Consider the following 23,563-nt stretch of genomic DNA (forward strand, 5'->3'; position numbering starts at 1 on the left):
CAACCCAGCTCTGCTGTGCCAAATGGAAAGGAACAAGGAAAGGACAGGAAAGTCCAGTAAAGAGATTTCCTTAGGAGAGGGGGATGACAGCTGCTCATCTAATGGAAATCTGGCTGGAGCTTTCACTAAGCCATCGCACCTGAGTGACAGGCAATGGCTGCTGGCTTATTTCCACATGGGGTGACCCCTTACTTCATATTGGTCATATGATGTTATATGAATCTTTGCCTCCTGCCTCTTTAAGGCATGTGTCACCAGGCTGCGTGGACCCCAGGTTGATACAGTAGGAGCCTTTGCAAACGCTCCATATATGACTTAGGGAGGAAGTTGAGCTTCTGTGAGCAGCTCTCCTGGCTCCTGGGCACTCCTGAGTACAACCCAACCCCTATCCAGATAATGCAAAAATCTTAATACTGGCACAGATGAGGGCACTGAGGCAAGAACTGCCCTGAACGCATAGTCTCTCGATGCTGGAGCCAGACCCCAAGTCCCCTAATGCCCTGTGTCACCAAGAGGGAGGGACATAGGGAAGAAGCAGAAGTCTTTGCCTCAGACTCAGTAATTGATAAGGGAAAGCTGCAGTGGGGTGGGGTTGCTCCCTCCTGAATGGACAGCAAAAGGCAGCTTCTCCTTTCAAAGGTGCCAGACAATGGAACTGTGGCCAGACAGCCATTTGCTAAATTTGGATGGAGACTGTCTTCTGTTAACCCTTCAGTGTCCAATCATTTGGGGTGGGATGTTCGCTATTCTTTCTTCCTTCCAGAACACTCCAGCTCAGTTCCAGTTATACCAAGCAAGGAGGGTTTTCCTTGGCTATACCTGGTCTCAGAGATCAGTGGACAGGAGTGGTGACAATGGTAGCTAGTCATCACCAAGCTGGAGTGGGGGTGGCGCCTGAACACTCCACCTGTATGCTCTGCCCTAGGGTCAATTAACATGGGTCACCGGGCCAGAACAAAAGCAGGCAGAGGTCAGAGAGAAATCAGGCCCCAGCCACATGTGAGTGAAGTTGCCAAACTAAATGATGAGGAAGCAAGACCACAGCAAAAGCAGGCACCAAGCCAGAAAAAAGAAATCGGGAATTATGCCAGATGGTCAAAGGTTTGTGGGTCAGAGAGAAATCAGGCCCCAGAACAAACCAACGTCACCTGTGATTCCGAAGGAAGGGAGCTGTGCCTCCCAGGGAAGACAGGCTGCCTTGGCCTCGGCCGCGCCCCCCACCCTCCCTCCGCGGCCGGGCCCAGCCTCACTTGAGCTGCTGGGTGATGAGCTCCTCGTCGTTGAGGTAGCGCAGCCTCTCCTCCTCCACTAGGGTGCGCTGCCGCTGCAGCGGGTCCTCCTGCCGCCGCGCCGCCTCAGACACGCGCATGCTCAGCTCCGCCTCTGTGCGCTTCAGCAGCGCGCGCACCGACTCCTGGTTCTGGAGCTGCGGGATGCAAGGATGGACCTGGGTGGGAGGGATAGGAGGCGCGCGGGGCGAGGGAGTGCAGAGGGCAGCCCTATGCGGCTACAGCTCCACAGAAGATGCGGCTGCTTAGCTGTGGCCACGAGCCGCCACGGACGGTGTGGGTAGGGGCCGAGGGCTAAATTTGGGGGAAAACGGAGGCAGGAGAATGGGCAGTGGACAGTGGAGGGAGCCGTGCTGTACTGGGCGGTGCTATGCTGGGCAGTGCAGAAGGTGCTGTGGCCATGAGCAGCAGCAAAGGGTTGAGGCAGTGAGTGGCGCAGGGGAAGGTTAAGTTCTGGGAAAGTGTAGGGGCAGAAGAACAGGATGAGAAAATGTGGCGCGGGGCGGGGGTCCTACGCTGGGCCCTGCCTAGAGTGCAGCTGCGTGGCTGTGGCCTTGAGCAGCCCTGAATGGGGACGGGCCTGGCATGAAGGACTCAAGCGCTGGGGTTGATAGTTTCCGTGACTGGGACTGGAGGACCAAGTTAATGCTAAGTTAACGGTCGAACCCAGTTCCAAGCCTGACTGGAGGGGGGTGGGCAAGACCTTACCCTTGGCCCAGATGGCAACTCTCTGCCCCCTCCCCAGCCTGTCTCTGCGCATTATTCTCGCCTGACGGGTCCTGGGGCCCTCTCGAGTAGCCGGCACAGCGATGCCAGGCTCCTGACTGGTGGGACCATCTGCTAGGAAGGACAGAGCAGACTGTCCAGGCTCAGGAAGGGAGAGCTGAGGGGACGTGGGGAAGAGGTATGCGGGGCCAGAAGGAACTGGAGTTGCCCCCCACCCGCAATGATATCTATGGTGAGGGTTGGCCTGGGGCTCTAGAAGAGCCATGGGAAAGAAGAAGGGCTAGTGGGGGGGGGGCATGGGCCAGGGGTGGAGGTTCAATGAGTAGCAGGAGCTCAAGAAAAGGGGAGAAAGGGTTCAGGTGGTAGGGACCTATGAGCAGCAAGGGATTCCCCAGAGCTCCATGGGGGAAGGGCAGGGCACTGGGTGATGGACAGTACTTGTGGAAGGAGTTTGGGCTAGTTGGTGGCGCTTGAGGGGAGCATTACCTGGAGCTTTCGCAGCTGTTGAAGTTGGCCACGCAGGTCACTGGTGCTGTTTTGCAGGCCACGCAAGTGCAGCTGCATCTGCAGCCGGCTGATAGCTGTGGGCTGCCCTGCAGGGGTGCTGCTGGCTGAGGGAGGGGGAGGGCCAGACACAGGGGTTGCCCCACTGCTTCTGCTGCCTGACCCGCATGCTACAGGGAAGGACCATGAGGATGGGAGAAAGGGAATAAAAAGTGAGACTGAGAGGCGCTGGTGCAAGATCCTCCCCACTTTTGACCCCACACAGTAGCCAGAGACACATGACTTTGCTTCCTGCTCTAAGTGATAATCAGTTCTAACAACGAGGAACAAAGCACCAGTGCAGTGACATCTTGGGTTAAGGTGAACACTCATGTATCCATCGAACGTCCAGTGACGTAGCTATTGTTTGATCCCTAGTTTACAGATTAGGAAGCTGACTCAGAGAGGGAAAGGCCCTGTGAGAAAAGAAGGGAAGGGTCACTCACGTGCTGATGGGGTGGCTGCTCCATTGGAGCCTTCAATCTTCTCACTGTAGCACAGGGAAAAGAAGATGGTCATCAGAGGTCCAGGCCAGCCCCAGACCATCAAAGCTGAGTGGGACCTTAGATGTCATCTCTTTCAGCTCCCTGATCATGGAATGGAACAGCAGAAAAGGGAAGGGACTTGCCCAATGAGACATTGGCAAAGTCAAGCTCAGGACTTCTAATGCTCATTGCCCCTTCTTCCTGCCCCTGGCAGTGGTGTTGGGAGAGGGACCGTACCTGGGTGTCTCAGGCTCTGAGCCTCGAAGTAGGGCGCTCTGCACCAGGCCTGTGAGGCTGGCAATCTGCTTCTCCATGGCCTCCATTCGCTCCCTGGGGAGGAAGGTGGTTCTGAGCAATCCCTGCTCTAAGCATGACTCCTGCCCAGCCTCTCATTTCTAAGATTGATCACCAGGAGAAATAACATTCTTTCCCCAGCTGCAGTTCAGGCACACAAAGAGACCAAATGCCTAAAGAACAAGCCCACCCCCTACTGCATTTCTCACCTCCCTAAGCGATCTGTCCTGACCACTCCATGCTTTGCTTATGCCCCTCTATGCTTTTCTCCCCACCTCCTCTCTGAGGCCATCCCAAAGTTCCAGTGGCCTTAAGGAACCTCTTCCCCAGACCACTCAAGGGCAATGCAGGGATGTTTTAGTGTGTCTCCCCACTAGACCAAGCAGGAACTGGGTTTGCCCAACTTGGCATCAGGAAATGGTACAGTGCCTGTCACAAAGGCCACAAGGTTGCTGTGTGAAGACAGGTGGCTTCTCACCAGTCAGCAGTGCTGCTTGAGGGCAGAGGTTACCTCTCACCCTGGCTACCTCCTTCAGCCCCGCACCCTTAAGAGGGCACTGAGTGGTGGTTCAGGACTCCCAGGCCTGAAGGCTAGGTAAAAAAATGTGTTTCTCTCCCCTCCCTATTTCTTACCAGCAACCCACTCCCCAGTGAAATTCAGCTGACCCTATGCTGGACAGCTCTCATGGTTACAAATTCTGTGTTCCAGCTGGAAATTGACTAAAAAAAAAAAAAAGGGCTGGCTCAGCCCTTGAATTTTACAGTTGTGGAAACTGAGGCTCAAGGAACACATGCAAACTCACATCTCCAGAGTCCATATTTGGGGCCCTCTCACCCACTGCTTCAAGATTTGCACACAAAAGAGATGGCATGCCCATCTCTTCAGTGCCCTCCCTGCCATATCCAAAATGCTCTCTGGCCACCCACTTAAGATCACTGTAGATCTCAAAGGACTCTGGGATCTCTTGAGTTCAGCAAACACACCTGACAGGGCCTCTGCGGGGTGCCTCCTCTTCCCATCCCACCCCACTCCCATAGTCCTGAGGCCTTGCAAGTGTCTCTCACCTGGTCTCCGTGTCCTTGGCTGGTACTGGTGGCCCGAATCCGACGAGCGAGCGCTCCCCAGGCCCAGGGAAGAGCTCGGAAGGAGGGGCTCCGGCTGTCGAGGAGCCCGCGGTGCTGCGGGTCTTGCCTCCGGGACTCTCAGCGAAGACCGAGGAAGAGCCGGAATCTTTTCGGAAAGACTGACGCACCGGCGAGCCCCGGCTAGGTGGCCCTGAGTAGGGGCTGTGAGGCGGCGGGGGCCCTCCGGGGGGCGCTGCCACGTCGGCCAGTTTCTGTGGTGAGGAGGGCGGCAAGCGGAAACCATAGCTGTCGCCGTAGATCGGGCCGCCGCCGCCGGCCGCCTTGTACAGCGAATCCTCCAGGTCCGACTGCAGCGCAGCGGCCGAATAGGTGCTCAACGAGCGCACCGAGCCGCGTTTGTACAAGCCGCCTGCGCCGGGGTAGGCGAACGGGTCGCCGGCGGCCGCGGCCAGGCTCAGGCGGCCCTCGTGCAGCAGCCCATAGGGATCGGCGTAGAGACCCTCGCCCTTCACCAGCACCATGCCACCCGCTTTCCCCGCCAGGTCCTCGTCCGGTTTGACGTCGCGACGCTCCAGGATGGCGCTTGGACTGGGGCTAACGCCCTGGGTGGCAGGGGTACCTCCCAGTCTCTCTGCCGCGTGGTGCACGGGGCTGCCAGCGTAGGAGGGCGGGCGCCCCCCAGCGTAGGAGAGACGCGAGCGCGATGGCGAACCCGACGGCAGCCCCGACGGCAGCCCAGATGGTAGCCCGGGAGGCGGCGAACCAGATGCCAGGTGCGGTGCCGGCGACAGGTTATTGAGTCGCCGAGTGGGCGATGACTCCCGCGAAGCATACACCATCTCTCTCTGCGCAGAAGACAGCTCCGTAACCCCACAGGGCTAGTCACAAAGGGAACCCTTTTGCCCTTGCTTGAGAAGCCAGCATCAAGTCCCCTGACGCCCAGCAAGTCCCTGTTCTCTGCCTTTCCTCTCTCCTGCAGTGTATTTTGGGCACCTTACCCATCAGGGCTCCCAGCACAGGTGTGTGAGGGTGTGTGGCAAAGTTGTAGATGGAGAAGCAACAGAGGGGCACCCCTCAGCCCGCCCCATTGTGGGGGTGGGGAAGTCAAGGAGAATAAGTGGCTCAGGAGAGAGGCCTTAAAATACCTAGAGGTCTGTGAGAGAAGTCCTGAGTGCACAGGACTGGAGCAAGGGTGAAGTGGTGGTGAGAGGAGAGGGCTCCTCCATTAATTCCATAATTAAGGGGTCAGCCCCCTTAATTCTCCTAGTCTTCCCTGGTTCCCTTGACATTTGTCCACATTTTACCTGCCTGGGCCACTTTCTGTCAGCCTCCCCAATTCCGTGAGCATCCCCATTCATACCCTAAGGTCCCCCCCCCCCCCGGGTATCCCCATTCATACCCGAAGGTCCCCGTTCGTGAGGTGTGAGCCAGGGAAAGCAGCATACAGTGGTTCCTTCCTATAGATCTTGATAATACTGCGGTCCTGGATATCCCTGGGGGAAGGGTGCAGAGGGTCACCATGCATCTCCCAGGCCTGCAGTAAGGAGAGGCAGCTACTGCCCACAGAAAAAAAGAGGTGGCAAGGGGAACAGGACCCCAACCCCTTCCTAAGTCCTTTGCTCAGTGGATCTTGGTGTCTTGGGCTGTCTGCCACCAACACACACACCACAGCCTCCACCCGGACCACTTCCTCAGCCTGTGAAGCCATTTCCAGGTTAAGTCAGGTCGGTGTCTCTCAACCCGCAGGGCTGGGAGATTTAGAAGGGAAGGGGTGAGGGGACCAGACGCTCAGGCCCCGGAGGAGAGGGGAAGGGCAGAGGGAAGGTCTAGGAGGAGCTGGGGAAGGGCCTTGGGGGTAATCTCCTGGGGAGGAGTATAGGGAAGCCCACCCATCCCCCTGGGGCCACGCCCACCGAACGTCCTCCAGTTCGTAGAAGACGTTGCGCGCCTCGTCTTTGATGAGGATGGCGGTGTTTGGCGACTTGAGCATGCCCATGGTGAGCTTCTGCGGGAACATGTGCGCGATGAGTGCATGCAGCGTATCCAGGCTGCTGACCTCGTGCGTGATGTGCACGCGCCGTGTCTCCTCCCCAAACTGCAGGAACAGCACCCCTGCGAAGGAGATGCCACCTTCGTTGTTATTGCCCCCGCTGCCAGACCAACCGCCCGGAGAGCAAGGGGAGCCTTCGGGAGCTGAGCCGGTCCCACAGAGGCAGGGTCTGAGGCTGGATGCCGCCCCCGAGTGCAGGTGCACCCAGGCACTCCTCATGCTGCCAGGGCTGGCCTCCCGGAGCACCACGATCCCAGGCAGCTGGACCCGGGAAACGGGGGTTGCGGGCAGGAGAAGGTAGGGCAAAAACTGGGAAGGGGTTAGGGAAGGGTAGAGAGGTGCTGAAGGAGAGAGAGGGAAGAGAGGTAAAAAGGGAGGGATGAAGGAAAGAGGAACTGCTCTATAAGAGAAAGGGCTAAGAAGCCCAGTAGGAAAAGAGAGGGTTGAGGTAGAGAGGAGGGAGGGCGGGAGAGGAGAGAAGGGAAGGAAGGGGCAGGGGATGATGAGGCAGAAGGAGGGGTGGAGAAAGAGAGCAGAGGGGCCCTGACAGGGGTGGTCGCTGGGAAAGAGGGATTTGAGCTCAGGAGGGATGGAGTGGTGTAGGGGATGAGGAGGGCTGGAGGAGACGAGCAGAGGGAGGAGCCTGCGTGGTCCGTACCTGGAGATCGCAGTTTGGTCTGACTGGCTGAGCGAGAGAGGGGCAGGCTCTGTCGGAAGCGGTTCATCCTGCTAAAGCCCAGGGGCAGCTCAGCCTCCGACATGGTCTCCAGCGACTCAGCTGAGGCGTAGGACAGCTTGGCTGCCTGGTCTGCCAGCCCCGGCTGGGCTCCCTGAGTGTGACGCGAGCTGCGGGTCTGCAGGGTCAGGGCAAGGCAAGAAGAATCAAGCATGATCCCCCGTTGCTTTGCCACTGCCTCAGTCCAGGCCCAGGGAGCTCCCACCAGCCAGCCAGCTACACGGTACACAATCACAGGAGGGTCTCCTGGATTCCAGACCCATTGTATGGCTGCAGGAAGGTCCCCCCACCTCTTGGGGCCTTGACCTCCCTGGGCCACCCAACAGGTAAGCAGTGGGCAAAGGACTCAGGCAACTTGGGAAGGCAGACAAGAAGCCATCTGAGCTGGAGCCACGGGCACGCCTGCTATTTTAAGCTTCCAAAGAACAACAACAACACAAATTTGTCACCGAGGTGAGCAGCAGAATCATTGAGCAAATTGGGGCATTAGTTCCAGACATTAATTAAGCGGCGGGTTTGTGAGCGGCGAATTTATTCTTCCTGGAGTTCAGAGAGTTGCGGGTGGTGGTGACGGGAAGTAGGGCCCAGGGAGAAAGTAACAGCAAGGGACCCAGTGTTGGGAGGTATGGGCTCTCACAGAGCTGGGCATGGAGAATGTCCTTGATTTAAGGTGACAAGAAAACTATTCCAAACCCCTCAGTGCCAGTTAGAACCCAGATTCAAACAAACTACATGCTTAGTACCCACTACACATGTGAAGTCCAGTGTGGTACACGTGACCACAGGGTGTGTGTGCCAAGACTCGGCCCCTCTCTGTGAGGTACAAGCTGCCATGTGGCCAGACAGCCTGGCTGGCCTTGTCCCAGTCCCCAGAATGACAGTCCCTTCCCTGAAGCTATAGTTCTGGATAATGGCTGGGGGTAGGGAAGGACGTCACAGACAGCTGGATTGCTCTCTCCTTGGGGGTGGGGGTGTCACACTATGATTTCAATTGTACTTGAAGAGCTTACTATTAGCTGAAGCCTGGGGTTGTCATCCAGGGCCACCACCCCTGCCATTCTGCCCCAATTCTTCCCCTCAAACCAGGTTGCTGTACAAAAGCTCATTTATTTAAGGAAGTAAGAAAATGAATCAGATCTGGATCATTCCATATTATGTACATTATTACATATATATTATGTATGCATTTGTTGTATAAAAGTCATGTTCTCTGATTGTATTTTTCTATAAAATAAATTGATATTTTTAACAATAGATCACTCAAAATCAGTAATACAGGCTATCTCAGTGTTGAAAGAGAACTATTATTTTTAGTTTTATACACACTTTTTAAAAATTAAGTGAATTGTGTACAATCAGAATATCTTACTTTTATATTTTAAAGAGACCATAATAATAGTATCTCTGAAAAGAAATAATTTATTCCCCACGTCAGCTCCCTCTTTCCCAAAATTCTGATTAACCCCTAATTAATTTCCATCTTTCTATTAACTCAATTTAATGTTCTAATCAGATTAGCACTCTTGATGAGAGAGCATCTTCCTCTGATGGGCAACGTGCCCAGCTGTCCCCAAGGTGGCCTTAAGGGCTAGGGGACTTGGATTTGGGAACTTTGAGGGGCAAGCACAATGTCTCGAGCAGTGTGCAGACACAGGTCTTGAAAGTGGGGAAGCAGCACAAGGACTGGGCCCACTTGGGGGGATCCTGTGTGCAGGCTTTAAACCCTGTGGCTCAGCTCTGGGTTTACAGTGACAACCAGCACCTTGTTCTCACCTTCAGCTCCTGGGAAGGATGGGAGCTCTGGAGTAGGGTGAGGAGTAGGGCTGGGCTGGCAGTCTTGGGGTTGCCAGGCTTGTGAGGGTGAAGGGGTCACCAATGCAGACAGAATGAAGCAACTGGTAAACATAAAAGTGGGGGGTCTGCAGGGCTATGGTGGGGGACACAAGTGAGATGCCAGAAAGAGAATGGAACGGGGCAGCATGGAGGGGGCAGCATTCCTGGGGGTGGCTGAATGCAGAAACAGGAACCCTGGGAGAAAAAAAAATTGCCACATTCCTTGTTTCACATGTTCCTGTCTCTGTTGTGACCCCAGGAACACCTTTCCATTCTCACAGACTTTATAGAAAACCCTGCCCCAAAGAGGGAAAGCCCATCACACTTTTCTTCATCCCTGAGCTGAGACAACAGGGCAGAGGAAAGTGAGACATCTAGAAGGACTTTCCAACCACTAAGGAGATGGCAAGAGGACAAAACAGTGACTGCAGCAGAGCTCTCCAAAGACGGGAAAGGGGTTGCTGTGGAAGGCAGTGGGCACTGTCCCTGGAGCACCTTCGGGGAAGATCATGACTTCTGGTCAGAGGCCAGGCAGAGGGCATCAGGGGTCGGGTGGTCAAAGCAGGATCAGAGCTTCCCCAAGGCTGCCTACAGCCTGGGGCAGAAGCACTGGGAAGCATTTACAAACCTCTTTCTTGGACCCCACAATCAGATTTTGGAATCAACCAGGATTCTGACAGCCTTTGAGGTTGGCCACCATATAAATCTTGCTGTGAGCCAGACACTGCCTAGACTGGCATTTTCTTATTATATCTTTATAACAATTTAATGATGCAGACATCCTTCTGCTTTACAAAGGAGAAACTAAGGCCCAGAAGACTGGAATGTACATTGCTCTGGGTCACTAAGCTAGTTAGTGGCAGACTGGAATTCACTACCAAGTAATCTGGCTCTCAGGCTCATGCATGTAATCACTACACTCTCATGTCTCCTTCAAAGAGGCTATGCTTAACACCAGGATACTAAGATCCCGGGACTCTCTGATTCAAGGATTCCTGGCAGTGCTCTGGGAGAATGCATGCAAACAAGACCCCTGGGATTCGGGATGGTGGCCTCCCATCCCATCATGATGCCTGAGAGAGGGCCTGAGACTCCAGCAAGCAGGCAGTTGTCTAACTGGTTCCGCTCGGCTCTGGGCCTGGGCACCAGGGAAGATGGATGAGGGTGCTCCCATAGGGGTCAGCAGGATGTCCTGGGGAGGGTAGACAGCTCCCTAGCTTTGGGTAACTCCAAGCTCTCCAAAGGAGGCCGAAGGCACCACCCCCGAGCCTGGCCCTCCACTTAGAAAACAGGTTTTAGGGGTACAGGACAGTGTCTTGCTTGACAGTCACTAGCTCCTTCACAGGGGGGAGTAAGAAAGGGAGTCACACGACCTCCCCAGGAGGTGCAATCTGAGTTCGAGGAACGAACCCACCCTCAACAAGATCATGGGTTCAGGGCTCTGACTCAGAGCCAGCAGATTCTCTGGGCTGGGGAGACCTTCTCATATCAAAATGCCCCTTGTGGACTGGGGAAGTCTAGGGACAGAGCACCTCCAGCCCAGATCTCCAGCAGAGGTGGCCCAAACTCCCAATCAATCCACAAGCCCCTGGCAGGTGAACCCAGACTTTCCCAAAGCAGCAGCCACAGCCTGCAGCCCCAAAGCCCACGCACCCACACCAGAGGGGGCCCTGCAGACTCACACCCCGGTGCAAAGCATGTGCGAGGGAGGGACGGGGCAGGGGAGAGATAGCACATGCAGTTGTCATGGGAGCGGAAGCATCACACACTGACCTTGAAACTCCAGTAGTTTGGCTGCTGATGGAAATAAGAGAAGAGATGGTTATGAGGGGGCAGGGAGGAAAAGGGCAGCAGGGGGCAGGTAGAGACCCTTGGAGCTCAACACTCAGCCCTGGGACATGGGCCCTCCACCCCCTCAGGAGCAGGAAGGAAGTAATGCCCATTGCATCCCATTCTCTTCTGAGACCTGAACACCTTGGTGCACCCAGGATGGGAAGGCTTCAGGTTTGCTGGTGGAGGCAGGAGAGAGCATTCCAGATATTTACTAGGCACAACTCTAAAGTAACAGCCCTCAGAAAGACACATGTAGGAAAAGGCACAGATGATCATGATATAGGGACCCAGGAGAGAATTTAAAGAGATAAATCTGGGCCATAGGGTCAGAGAGATGGCACCGGGATGGGTTGTAGCAGGCCAGGGAATTTTTCCCAGAAAAGATGGCATTTGAGCTGGGTCTTGAAAAATGAGCAGCTGGAGATTGGAAGGAAAGGTGTGTTGGGTGGAGAAGAGCATGGGCGGGCACCAGGAGCAGGCAAGGAAGAGTGTGGGAGAAGAGTCCACAGTCCAGGCTGCTGGGGCCGCAGATTGGGCTGCAAAGGGGGCTGAGGCCAGACACCAAGTGACCTTCAATGCTGAATATGTAGACTCAAGTCTCAGGGGTGGGAGGGGGCAAGCAAAAGGCACATTAATGGAGCAGAGCAGGATCAGAATTGGACCCCAGCAGGGCACAGAGCTGAGGGTGGAAGAGGGCAGCTGGGTCCCAGGACAGGGCAGGGAGGCCTGTGTGACAGGATGGGCCTTGACCATGGAGGACAGTGGACAGATGCCAGTGACTCCCAGCACTGGGCAATGAATAGGGAGCTGTGGGCAGCGAAGGAGCTGGGGAGGCTGGGGACTGGGCAATACCCTGGGGCTGGGTAGATAGAGGGTTCCTCACATCCCTAGAATGGGGGGATTAAGGCTCCCCTCATTCACAGCAACTCGGGTCACCCTGCCTTCCCTAGAGACCAGAAGGCCCTTCCAGATGGCTAGGAACAAGGAAAGAGCCACCCTGAGGCCGGGCTGGTTCTTGGCAAAGCTGAGGGCACCCTGCTGACCGGTGCCAGCCTCAGCAGGAAGACAGAGGCAGCAGATGGCCTGGCCCTGGGGTGCCTGGCACAAACAGGCAAGAGTCCCTGGCCTCAGAGCCATGTCAGAGAAAAGGGGCATTGGGGGTTCCTGATGGGGAAGGACACCAGGCTTGAGTATCCTGTACCACCCAAAGGCTGTCATGGCTGGGAGGAGTTGGAAAGGGGCTGAGTGGAAGGGTGCCCTGCCTGACGGGCTTTACTGAGGCAGCCCTTTACGGTGGGGACGAGGCTAGCAGGGACTGGGATGAAGAGGTTCATTTGCCAGGACTGTCCCCACCAGATCCCTGATGGCCATCTCTCCCTGTAACACTGGCTCCAAAAGATGAAAAACTAGTCACATACCAGGCAGAAGAAGGCAAAGTCTGTACCGCAGCCAACGCCTGGGATAATCTATGGACACGCCCCCCCACCCCGTCCTCCACTGGTGCTAGGGGATGCTCACAAGCGGAGAGGGGACAGGCTGAGTAACAGGCTCTACCCACAGCTGCTGTGGCCTTGGAAGAGGAGGGGAGGAAGAGGGAGTGGAACCGTAGGGGGCAGGCAGAGCCAGGCAGAGGGCACTGGAAGGTTTATGAGAGTCAGGTCTGCAGACTGGCTGTGATGATGGACGGCTCTGCAGAGAAGGCCTGCGTCCCTCATTCCCCAACCCAGGCACAGACAGTGTGTACAGGGGCCACCCACAGCTCCTCACAACACACACGCTCCCACACAGCCTCACACAGACTCTTACATCCTTAGATAAGGACATCACCAACACACCCAGAGCAACAAAATACACCCACCGAGGCACACAAGCACTTAGAAGCTATCAGAAATAGCCCCAGAAATAAACAGAAACTCAGACCCGAACATATGGGGGCCATCCCCACTCACACACACACACGCCCAGGACCCCAACCTGCTCACATGCAGGATCTCACAGGCACAGAAGACAGAAGCACTGACACCATTCACACCACCCTCAGTATACGCAGAGTCCCCATCACACACGACACGTGGACACCCATTCTCACACACACACACACACACACACACACACTCTCTCTCTCTCACTACAGAAACACAAAGCACTGAACACACAGTACACACACATGGCCTTAGAGAAAGAGTCATTACTCTCTTTTGCTTTACTAGCTGGATCCAGGTGCCTCTGACAACCTTAGCCACTCTCCCATGCCTATGATGTCCCAAACATCGCATGTCAAGGCAGTGATCTCTTGAATTAAGAGAGGCAAAAGGAGCCCCCCCCACCCCGCCACCAGTGTCTAAGCATTGGACTCAGGGTACCTTATGAAGATGACTGGGACCCACTTTGTATCCCTGAGAGGGAGATGGGGCAGGGCCTGGCTACAGCCACACTGGCTATGCCCTCAATGTGGGCCTGCCCCAGGGTCCCAAGACTGGCACATCCATGGGGCAGTCTTCTGGAAGGAATGGATCATAAGCATGGCCCAAAGGAGAGGATAGGGTGGTGGCATCAGTGCCACAGGAAAGGTCAGCCAGTCCCCAGGAAAGGGTACACACAGAAGAGGAGCCACATTTGTGCCTGGGGAACAACTTGGGTATCTGAGTGATACTATGATCAGAATCCTGGGGCTTCTGGATCTGAGCTGTTAGAGCCTCTTTGAAGTGAATCCTGCTTCTTCGCCCTCTGAAAAGTAGGGAAGAATGATCCTCTTCCATATTGAGCTGCCAGGACTGAGGCCTCTGGTTTCCTGGTAATTCACTGTGTTCCGAGGGGGAAACTGTAGTGGGAAGAGGCCTGAGGAGACAGCCCATCCTCTGTCTCCTCCAGGGTTTGACCCAGGGGCAGCCTGGGGTGAGCAGAGGCTCCTTCCCTTTTCTCCAAGGGGCACACTCCCAGTCAGTCACTCTCCACCCAACTCCAGCCCCCTTTCCCCTGTTGTCTATTCCCTCCTGCTGTGCCAACAAGTGCCCAGCTTGTAGCAGGCCCTCAACAAATAGGTGACAGAGAATAAAAGCCAACAAAATAGGACCAGCCCACGAGGAGGAGTGGCTTCGAATACTTTGGTCAGGCCCCACTCCCTCCATCTCCTGGCACCCAGCTGCTCAGCCTTCTGGGCCTATTCCCTGGGAATTTCCCAGGACCAGAAAGCCCCTTGGGAAAGAGGGCGGAGGACAGGAAAGGCCCAGAGGTCCAGCTCCCCACCCCTAGCACAAACCTTAATACTAAGGCAGAATGACCTCCCTCCACACTCTCCAGGAGGGGTCTGGACTTCCCAGAAGGCAGTGAGAAGGCAAATGAAGAAAGGGCTGTGAAGGAGAGACCCAGCCAAGGGCAACCACTGGCAGGAAGGATCTTGCAGGAGTTGGGGCAAAATAAGAGGGGTTCTAAGAGGTTAAGATGGAAACCCAGCATCCCTTGGGACAAGGCTTTCAGAAACAGGGAAAGGGGCTCTCCAGAGACCTAGGGGAGCAAACCAACTCTTTGGTGAGCAGAGAAAACAGCTTTTGCCCGCCTGGAGCTGAGGGTTAAAGCCTCTCCCTCTCCCACTCCCACTCCTCAGCGGCTGGTGGAGGGGAGCTGGCCATTCCCTCTCCCCAACCCAGGCCCTGTGGCAGGGGCGGGTCAAGCCTCTTGGGAGGCTTAGCTCAGCCAGCTGAAATCCCCCCACCATCCCCTGGGCCCAAGTCCCCCGTAGGTTAGGTGAGTGCATGAACCTCCTTGACCTCAAGCCGCTACGAAGCAGCCTCCCACAGGAAGGCCAGTCAACGGTCGGCACCCCCAGCCCCTTAACCCCCTGACCCGGCGTGCGCGGCGCACACTCCCACCTCTCAACTCCCTTGAACCCAAGTCCACGTAAACACCCGCACCCAGCCTGGGGCTACGCAACGCGCCCCAGCGGGCGCCAGCTTCCCCAGCCACGCGCAGGCACCCTGCCCCCAGGTGTGCGGATCGCCGCCCACACCTACCCCGGCCCGACGGGGAGTGCGTGCGTGGAGGGGGGTGCTGCGGGATCCGCCGCGCCGCCGGGGGCGAGGGCGCACCCCGCGAAGGTCACGACTTTCCAAGGTTGGGGGAGGGGGTGCCTGCCGCATTTAGGGGTGGGGGCCGTCCCGCGCGGAGGGCACCTAATGCGGTGGGGGAAGGGAGGGGGCGTTTCTCAGAGACTGGGAACCCGCAACGGCTGCGCGCTCCCCAGCCCGGGATCATCCCTGAGTGCCGCAGAGCGGGACCCCCATCTCCGTGTCCCCGCCCCCTGACGAACCCAAGGCTGCGACCCCGGCCCCACAGCCGCTCCCCCTTACCTGTGGCTACAGGTGTATGCGCGGGGCCCCAGCCCCGGATCCCGCGTAGGGCGGAGGAAGGAGGGCCGCCCCCTACTCCCACCCGCCTGGGCTCTCCCCTCCCCCGGCCGCCTCCGCAGCTGCCGCCGCCGCCGGTGCCCTTTGCTGCAATGCGAGAGCCGCCGCTGCCGCCGAGCCGGCCCGGGCCCTGGTCGCCCCGGTAACCGCGACTCCACCTGGCGCGGCGCGGCGCGCCGCCGTGCACATCCCCACTCTCGGCCCCCTCCCCTGGCGCGGCCCCGCCGGCACAGCCCCGCCGCGGAGCGGCGGAGGCTGGTGGCTGCGTCGCCGCGGTCACCCGATACGCCGGTCCGCCGCCCGGGACTCGGGTTGCAGCAAGAGGAAGGGAGGTTAGACAGCCTAGTGGAAGCGGGGGGAGGGGCTGTGGCTTGGTCTAACCTCTAGTTGCTTCCCGCGGTCCTCTTCACTGTTTCACTGTGTCCACCCCTAAAGGTCTGACCTACCGCCGCCTTCCAGCCCACAGCCTCCCCTCACCAGGGTCTCGGCTGTGCACTTTGCCCTTTTAATTCTCCTATGATTTAATCCCTAGCCAGTCTGGAAGGCCTGTGACGCCTAAATTTCCTTGTTGGCCTCTGATGGATCTTGCCCTGCTGTGTGACTCTGGTCCTCTGCTGAATGTCTCTGTTCCTGCACTTTAGGAAAAAAAAAAAAAAAAAAAACCCTCAGACTCAGTTCTGGGGGATAAGGGGTGTGATGAATTCTAAGTATCAAGTGATTACAAGATCTTGTGCACAGCCACTTTCTCAGGTAATCACAAAGCCCTGGGGGCAAAGGTCCCCTCAAGCTCTCCTTTCTCCACAAGAGCAGATTCCAGATGTTGACAGACTAGAACTCCACCACCTGAGACAACTGAGCTTACCAAGTCCAGCCTCACTCCTGTCCTTCATCCTAACCTTATCACAGCCCAAGATGCTCCATCAGGGGACCTCTTAGGGAGGGGGACAGACACCCAGAACCTGCCTGTGCATGTCACACCTGTCCTCTGCCCCATCATCATCTCTTCTAAGCCCCACTTTGGCCTCCACCACACACTTGGTCACTCAGGACAAGTCTCTCACTTGCTGTCTAGCGTTGGGAGCAGACACATCTCTGTTCCCCAAAGTTCAGCCAAGATGGGATGGAGAACCTGAAAGGAAGTGGGCAGAGTGCCCTGAGTGACGCCAAGCACCAATCTGTTGCTAGATGGAGTTAGCTCAGCTCAGACGGCCATGCTCTGGAGGCTTGTGTCCTATGTGGTCACAATTTTCTTTCATTTAACTTTCAAGCCCCGTTGCTCTTCTCCATGAGGCATGGCTGTGTGAGGAACTGGTACGCCTTCCCTCCACTGGATCTGCGACCACTATCCCTCCTCAGCTTCCTAAGCTGAACATCCTCAAGCCCAGCCCCTCCTGGGCAGTCCTCTCCCTATTGCAACTGACTCCCTGGTCCCTCGTCCCCCCTTGGGCCTCAGATATCTCCCATGTCAGTGTCCAGGCTTGAGCTGGAGCCCAGCCCTAGTGTCCTAAGTGTGTCCCATCAGGGAAACTGAGACTTGATGAGAAACCTGGGAACAAGGACAGAACCAATGGCAAGATGCCCAAGTGTTCTTAAAAATTTGAGATTAAGCCTTGAGCATAGAAAGAAGGGTGGGAGAGAGACATCCTGTAGCACTTCCTGATGGTAGATCATCAGAGGAAGGTTGGTGGTGCTCAGAAATGGAAGAGTGGGGTGTGGATAAGGGAATAAGATGATCTCCTGAGGGGGGTGGAGAATAAGAGACCTCTGGAAATGCAAGGAACAAGATGGGATATGGGATTCTCTTGTTTAAAGGAGAAAGAATGTAGAAGTGTGTGTGTGTGTGTGTGTGTGTGTGTGTGTGTGTGTGTTAGTCCTGAGCATGGTCCCTCAAAAAGCTCCTTCCTCCAAACCAGCTAGTTTGGGGAGGTCACTGTAGGAAATTAGATAACCAGGGGAGTTGCAGGTACAGGCCATAGATGTCTCCCCCAAATGGGGGGTCCTACATAAAAGAGAAAGGATTGCAAAATTAAAATTCTGGATATCCCCCCTCCAAAAGAAAAAATTCCTCCCCAAAGCCAAGCTCTGCCATGGGTTTGGGTGGTGGTGGAGGTGGGTGACTCACCTGGGCAGGCTGGCCAGCCCCGGAGGGGGCGGAGTCGCCATGGAGGTGGGAGCAGAGGGAGCTGAGGAGGCACACAGGGTCCACGGTCCAGCCGCCAACCTGTGTGTGTGAAGCGGGGGACACCCCATTAGGGGGAGCGGGCAGGAGCCGCTGGGGCTGTGACAGGGCAGGGAAGGGCATGGCTGGGGCAAGCCTTGGGGCACAGAGGTCACACCACAGAGGGATGGAGGGTCTCTTACATTGGCTGCATCTCTAACTAGTACCCGGGGCCATTTCTGGATGTTTGTCTCTCCTGTCAGGAGGAGGGTTCCCTGAGCCCAGAGCAGGGGCTTCCCTACCGGATATTCCTAAACTAAATCCCTGTGTCCTTCCTGACTTCCTCCCAGTGCCTGCCTGCCATATATTCCACAGGGAGTTGCTCCTGGCCTCTCCCTCCTCCTGAGGATGCCACCTCAGACCTCACAGACATGGGAACACTGAGTAGGACCGGACCGACTTCACCCCACTTGTCTCTGCCCCAACAGCACATCTCCTTTCCCTGTTAACTCAGTGGAAGTGACTTCCTCTCCTACCCCAAGGCCACCAGACCTGATTCCTCGGGGACCCATCCTCACAACCCTCTGGGCCTCAGCATCTTCAGCTTCAGACCTCCCTTCCCCTGAGGGCCACTGAGCCAGCGTCATGCTTAGGCCCCCAGCACCCTGTGACAAGCGAATTGGCCACTTAGATTCTGAGGGAGGGAATGGACGCTCAGAGAGTGGTTGTGCTTGGATTCACTCCCTGTGAACATGCCAGCTGCCTATGAGGCCCCTAAACATGGCCACATACTGTCTCCCAGGCCTGCCACCCCTGGAAGCTACCACCAAGATAGCGTCATCTTTTTCCAGCTAAACCTTCCCAGAAGGTCTGTGGTCAGGGCTCTGGTTCCTCACCATCTCCGATCTCCTTAACCCCTGAAATTGGCCATTACGTCACTATGCCAAGAGAAATGAGCCCTTAGCCCCCTCCGGGCCCATAACTCCTGGCTGCTCCCCACTCACTCATCTGGACTTCTGAAGTTCAGGTCCTCTTCCAGCATCTGCTCCCTAGGGCCTTCCTTTTCTTCCTCATGGATGCAGAAGTTTCCTGGTACCCTTCCCTGACTATCACAAGCTCTCTTCTCTCTGCCTTGATGGCCCTCTTATGTCCCAGGACCTACTTCACAAGTCTCTCCTGAAGCTGTGGTTGCTCTGAAGTTGGAGGCATCCCCCCTGAAGGCCCCACCCACTCCTCAACTCCTCTTATATTCCTCCCCCCCAGACATTTCCTCCCCACCCTCCTGATCTCTCCAAGGCACCAACATCTCTCTGTCACCCCATTTTTTCCCGTCATTGCCTCCTAGATCCAGGCAGCAAACAACTTATGCTTAGTCTCCCCTCCCATCGCCACCCCTTCTTTTCATCCTTCCAGGTATACTCTTCCTCTTCTCCTTCCCTTGCCTCCAGCCCCCTAGGGGCCCTCCTAGTCACCATTCCAAAACAAGCATGACACCATGCTCTCTGGTCCCAATTCCCAGCCTTCCATCGTATGTATATCCCACAGCTCCCCAACCCCCTGAGCCTCTGGCACCAGCCAAGGGGAAATCTGCGCCACTACCCAAACCAACTCTGGTATATGCTCATGCCTCTGCCTCCCACCCCGCACCTCCAAGGACAGCATTCTCTTCCTCTCCTCAAACCCTTTCATCCTTCCAAGCAGCTTTTCCTCCTGGAAGCCTTCCCTGATCAGGTCTGCCCACCTGATGTCCCCTCCTCTGAACCCTCTCCAAACGAACTGTGTCCCTCATACAAAGTTTAACCATCCTTCCTCCCCTTTCCCCCCATTTGTCATCAAATGCCCCTGTTCCCACCAAGCTAGAGTACACAGGGCAACCACGGAGGGCCAGATGCTCATCTGTAGCTCTTCTTTATCCCAACCTGACCCTGCTCCCAGGAGGACTCTGGAGCTGGGCGAAAGCAAAAGCCAGACAGAACTAGAGGTGACCTCAGGGGGGCAAACAGGGTACCAGAAATGTGCCAATGTGTCCTTGTTCCCTGCAGTGGGGGTAGGGACAGAGACGCTTCTCCCCAGCCACACCCAGTACTACCTGGATAAGGGAGACATAGCAAGACAGAGCAACACTCCCCAAGTATTGACTGAAAGGATTCTAATTTGATGTCCCAGAGAGGACAATACCCGAGAGGCTCAGCAGCTAATGTGCAGCAATCATTAAGACACCCCACAACTTCAGAACTGAAAGCAGAATACTAGTCCCAAGAAAGAACTTTCTTACAGATCAGAAGCTCATGCTTGGTGGAGGGGTGCAGTCAGGAACCCAAGGATTGGGGGAAGGTTGAAAAGGGAAGCATTGGGCCTGGGGCTTGGTGATGGAGCCCTGGCCTAGCATGCATGTGCCCCTCCCCAAATGGAAGGAAAACGTCCAGTCCAGAGGCAGAGGCAAAGGCCCCAACTCCCTCTGTAAGCAGGAAACAAACAAAGCAACACAGAGAGAGACCTCCAGCTCAGAATCACTCAGTGAGTCTTGGGATGAATCAGGGAGGAAGAGGTAAAAGACCCCAGTTGGGGCTCTATTCTTGAAGGGAGTGTGGACACATCAGATCCACCCAGCTGAGAATTCACAGACCCCACCTCTTAGGGCCCACTGGGGGTGCCAAAGCCAAACATTCCAACTCCACCACTGGGCAGACCCTTGGGCTCAGAAGCCTCAGTCCCCATGGCTGTCCCTTCCCTTCCTCCCAGCCACTGCTCGACCTCCAAGGCACACCTTCCTGCCCTTCTGCCCAAACAGCCTGAGGTGAAAAGGCTGGGTTCTCTCTACTCCATCGGTGCTCCAAATGCCACGACAGCTGAGCCCCCAATCCGCTTCCCCAGGCTCCAGAAAAGGCCAGCCAGGGCCACTGCCCCGGGAAGACAGTTCCCCAGCTCTGCACTCCCGCCTCCCATCTGCCCCAGATGCCTCTCATTTGGATTGAGCCTGGGGCACGGGAGCACCGGTCAGCCTCCCTCCCCGCCCGCCGCCGCCCCAGCCCGCGGCAGGGCTCCCACTCACCTGCTCGCGCATCCTGTCCTGCTGGCCTCGGAGGGCCAGGGCGTGCTGGGGGTACTTGCTCTTCAGGTGGTCCATGAAGGCATCACGCTTGCGATCGGCGTCCGCCTTCTGGAGCCCGCTGAGAGCCTCCAGGCTCTGGGCGGCGATCACCGTGTGCCGCCGCTCCGACGTGTGCACCAGCCCCACGTTGGAGAAGCGCCGGCCCCCGCCGCCCCCGCCGCCCCCTCCCCCCAGGGTCCGGTACTCCCGCGGGTACTCGGCATCGTCCGCAGACAGCATGGGGGGGCTGCTCCGCTCCGGATCTGCGAGAGGGGAGAGGGGCGCAGCGGGGTCACGGCGTGCCTGGCCTGGGGCTGCCACCCCCACCGGGGGTCCCTGCGGGGCGGGTCGCAGCCGGCCTAAGCTTAGGGGCAGAAGGGCTTCTGGGGTGCGTTCAGAGTGGCCGGTCCCCCCGGTGGGGGTACTAAGGAGGGTAGACCGGGTGGAAAGTTCACTTAGGGAGGTGTGGGTGGGGAGCAAGGCCAAGAAGTGTTCCTCCTCCTGAGGCTGGGGCGATAATGACAGTGGGAGGTGCTGTCGTTGAGACCAAGGCATGAGGAGTGGGGGCAAAAGGTGGGACACCTTTCTGGTCACACACCCCTTCCCCTTTCTAAAACTGGTGTACACAGGAGCAGGAAAAGGAGGAGGTGGCTTTTCTATGCTCCTGAAAGATGTAAAACGGAGCCTGCGCAGTGCACCTTTCTAGAGCGTCCTCTAAGGAGAGGCTGGAGGCTCTAGCCTTCTCATTCAGACCTGCATATCCAGGACAGAGTATCCTCAAGGTTGGGGGCTGCCTGGAAAAATGGCCAGGACTGGGATACATTGGGGAGTGAGAGCTTCCGAGGGGCTGGAGGCCCAAGGTCTGGGACAGAGAGACCCCCATTTCCCTCCCTTCCCAGAGACAAACAGATAGACAGACAGGAGAGGCTGGCACAGAGAGAACAGCAAGAGATGGATTTGGGACAAACTTAAAGAAAAAAGAAAGCAGACAGAACAGCTCAAGCCCCTACCCCACCACTTTTTCAGTCTCTCCTCCCAACACACACACAATCTCAAGACCCATAAGAGACGCACAGGGGACAAAGGACAGTACAGAAGCAAGAAACAAAGAGAAGGCCGGGGGTTGAGGTCCCCACGCAGAACTCTGAATCCCTTCCCAGATGCCCACCAGCTCTGAGCTCCTGGCCTCTCCTGCCCTGCTGTTCCCTACCCTTGAGCTCACATGACCCATGGCTAGAGGTTCCAGAGGTCGTCCTCACCCCTCACTCAGCCATATTCCTGGGCATACAACAGAGTTCTGCCCTTCCTCTCTCCCAGAAATCATCCCCATTGGGAAATAAGCAACCTCCTCAGCACCCACCCGTCCCTGCAACCCACCACCCTAAAGCAGCACCCCTTCCAAGTGTAGCCTAGGACTAGGGACTCAGGCCCTGCAGGCCTGCACTCATGTCCCCACACTGCTTGATTGGGGTAGGGGGACTTCTCTAAGTGCCAACTAGGGCAAAAAGGGCTGAGGCTGGGAATTCTGGGACTCGGCCAGATTCACCAGTGCCCCGCCTCCCTCCATGCATCCAGTGTTCATCAGGCCTGCGGCCAAGCCTCGGTTACCCTCTGCCAACCACAGGAGGAAAAGGGGGATTTAGCTGCATTTTAAGAAAAGCCACCCAGGCCACTGAGTCAGACACACACACTCCTCCCCGGCCATGGCTAAAGCATGTACATCTGGAGCTCACAGCCTGAGAGGATCCAGAAACTCCCACCAAAACCATGGGAAGAGCATCTCCTGCCGGCACAGAGATCCGCAGCCCACCAGGGCCTCCCCACCATTATCATGGCCCAAGAGCCCCTATCTCCCTCGTTAGGTGGGTGTTACTGTGGTTGTTTCAGAGATGGCTATAGAGACTCAGAGGTCTGGTGACAAACCCAAAGCCACAGTGAGTGGTAGAGGCCAAATTTGATACCAGTGTCTTAGGTTGGCACGCCACACTTCCCTTTGCAGATGACAGTTGTATTGAGGGTGCATGGCCCAGAGCAGGGTGGGCTTCCTTGCTTATCTGCCAGTCTCCCAGATGCTAGGCATCAGAGTTACCCCCGCTCTTCCTAAGGGATCCTTCATCTGTCACACCACAATCACTGTCCCCTGCTGTGCTCCCCTAGTGAGGTCTAGGTACAGAGATGACTTTGAGAGGAACATTGCTTTATATTTTAATAATTGTACCTTTATTTTTATAAGGATGAGGGGAAAAATCCCAATGAGAAGTCCAACTACTGGTTTCATAGATACTGCTCCTCTGTGATCGCAGTGAGATAATGTTTCCTCTAAGTAAATGCATTTAAGTTTAAAGTGAGTTAACAAAAACTATATTGAGTTAATACAATGCACACGGCTCCCTGATATGGAAGAGATCAGGGAAGATGGCAGCTGACTGGGTGAGGCTGGGGACATTGGGGCCATCTTCCTGAGAGCCCAGTCCCATGACTGACCTCCCTTTCCTTCATTCACCCTCATTCTCAGCTGGAGATCTGGAGCCCCATTTGGGTACTGTTCAGCAGGAGACCCTCCACAGCCAAGGATCCTAGACACTGGACACTCGAGAGCACTCTCTTTGCCCGGCCTTGGACATTCTGCCCATGGCCTTGCTGGAACCCGTTCTGGAGTTCAGCCCTAGCCCTTCCTGAGCCAAGACACCTCCCCTTGTGACAGCCAGCCTTGTTCCTCTGCCCTCCTTGGGTTCTGAACATACATAGCTGCGGCTACAGGTTTCTAAATTCCCTCTTCTAGCTGCTAGCCTCCCGGCCCCAGAAGAGACCTTTATCTCCTCCCTGTCCTCCTTCATGCCCTTCCTTCTCTACCTCCTGGGGGGATCTTGGGGGACATGTCTGGAGTGGGCAAGCAGAGTATCTGTCTGAGACGGGCAGTGACTGTGGGGGACCCCCAAGACTCATCTGGCTCTTCCAGGCAGATGATGGCAGAGTGATCCCAGAGCAGGCAGAGAGGGGGCAGAGTGGGAGCCCCAGGCTGTGCTTTGTGACCAC

General features: G+C 56.4%; 1 protein-coding gene across 3 annotated transcripts in view; it reads right to left on the reverse strand.

The window, feature by feature from the left end:
- Window positions 1-23,563, reverse strand: part of SRCIN1 (SRC kinase signaling inhibitor 1) — a 64,215-nt gene that overhangs the window by 20,518 nt on the left and 20,134 nt on the right. For all 3 annotated transcript variants that reach the window (XM_081271248.1, XM_081271250.1, XM_081271249.1), the window contains 11 exons: window positions 20,489-20,790; window positions 17,401-17,499; window positions 10,816-10,839; window positions 7,132-7,327; window positions 6,337-6,535; window positions 5,823-5,916; window positions 4,403-5,268; window positions 3,281-3,373; window positions 3,005-3,048; window positions 2,502-2,689; window positions 1,251-1,426 (listed from right to left, as the gene is read on the reverse strand). In XM_081271248.1, the coding sequence (XP_081127374.1) occupies window positions 1,251-1,426; window positions 2,502-2,689; window positions 3,005-3,048; window positions 3,281-3,373; window positions 4,403-5,268; window positions 5,823-5,916; window positions 6,337-6,535; window positions 7,132-7,327; window positions 10,816-10,839; window positions 17,401-17,499; window positions 20,489-20,790 (2,281 nt within the window). The remainder of the gene's footprint in view (window positions 1-1,250; window positions 1,427-2,501; window positions 2,690-3,004; window positions 3,049-3,280; window positions 3,374-4,402; window positions 5,269-5,822; window positions 5,917-6,336; window positions 6,536-7,131; window positions 7,328-10,815; window positions 10,840-17,400; window positions 17,500-20,488; window positions 20,791-23,563) is intronic.

The sequence above is a fragment of the Spermophilus citellus genome, assembly GCF_964194105.1.
Source record: "Spermophilus citellus genome assembly, chromosome: 17".
Taxonomy (NCBI): domain Eukaryota; kingdom Metazoa; phylum Chordata; class Mammalia; order Rodentia; family Sciuridae; genus Spermophilus; species Spermophilus citellus.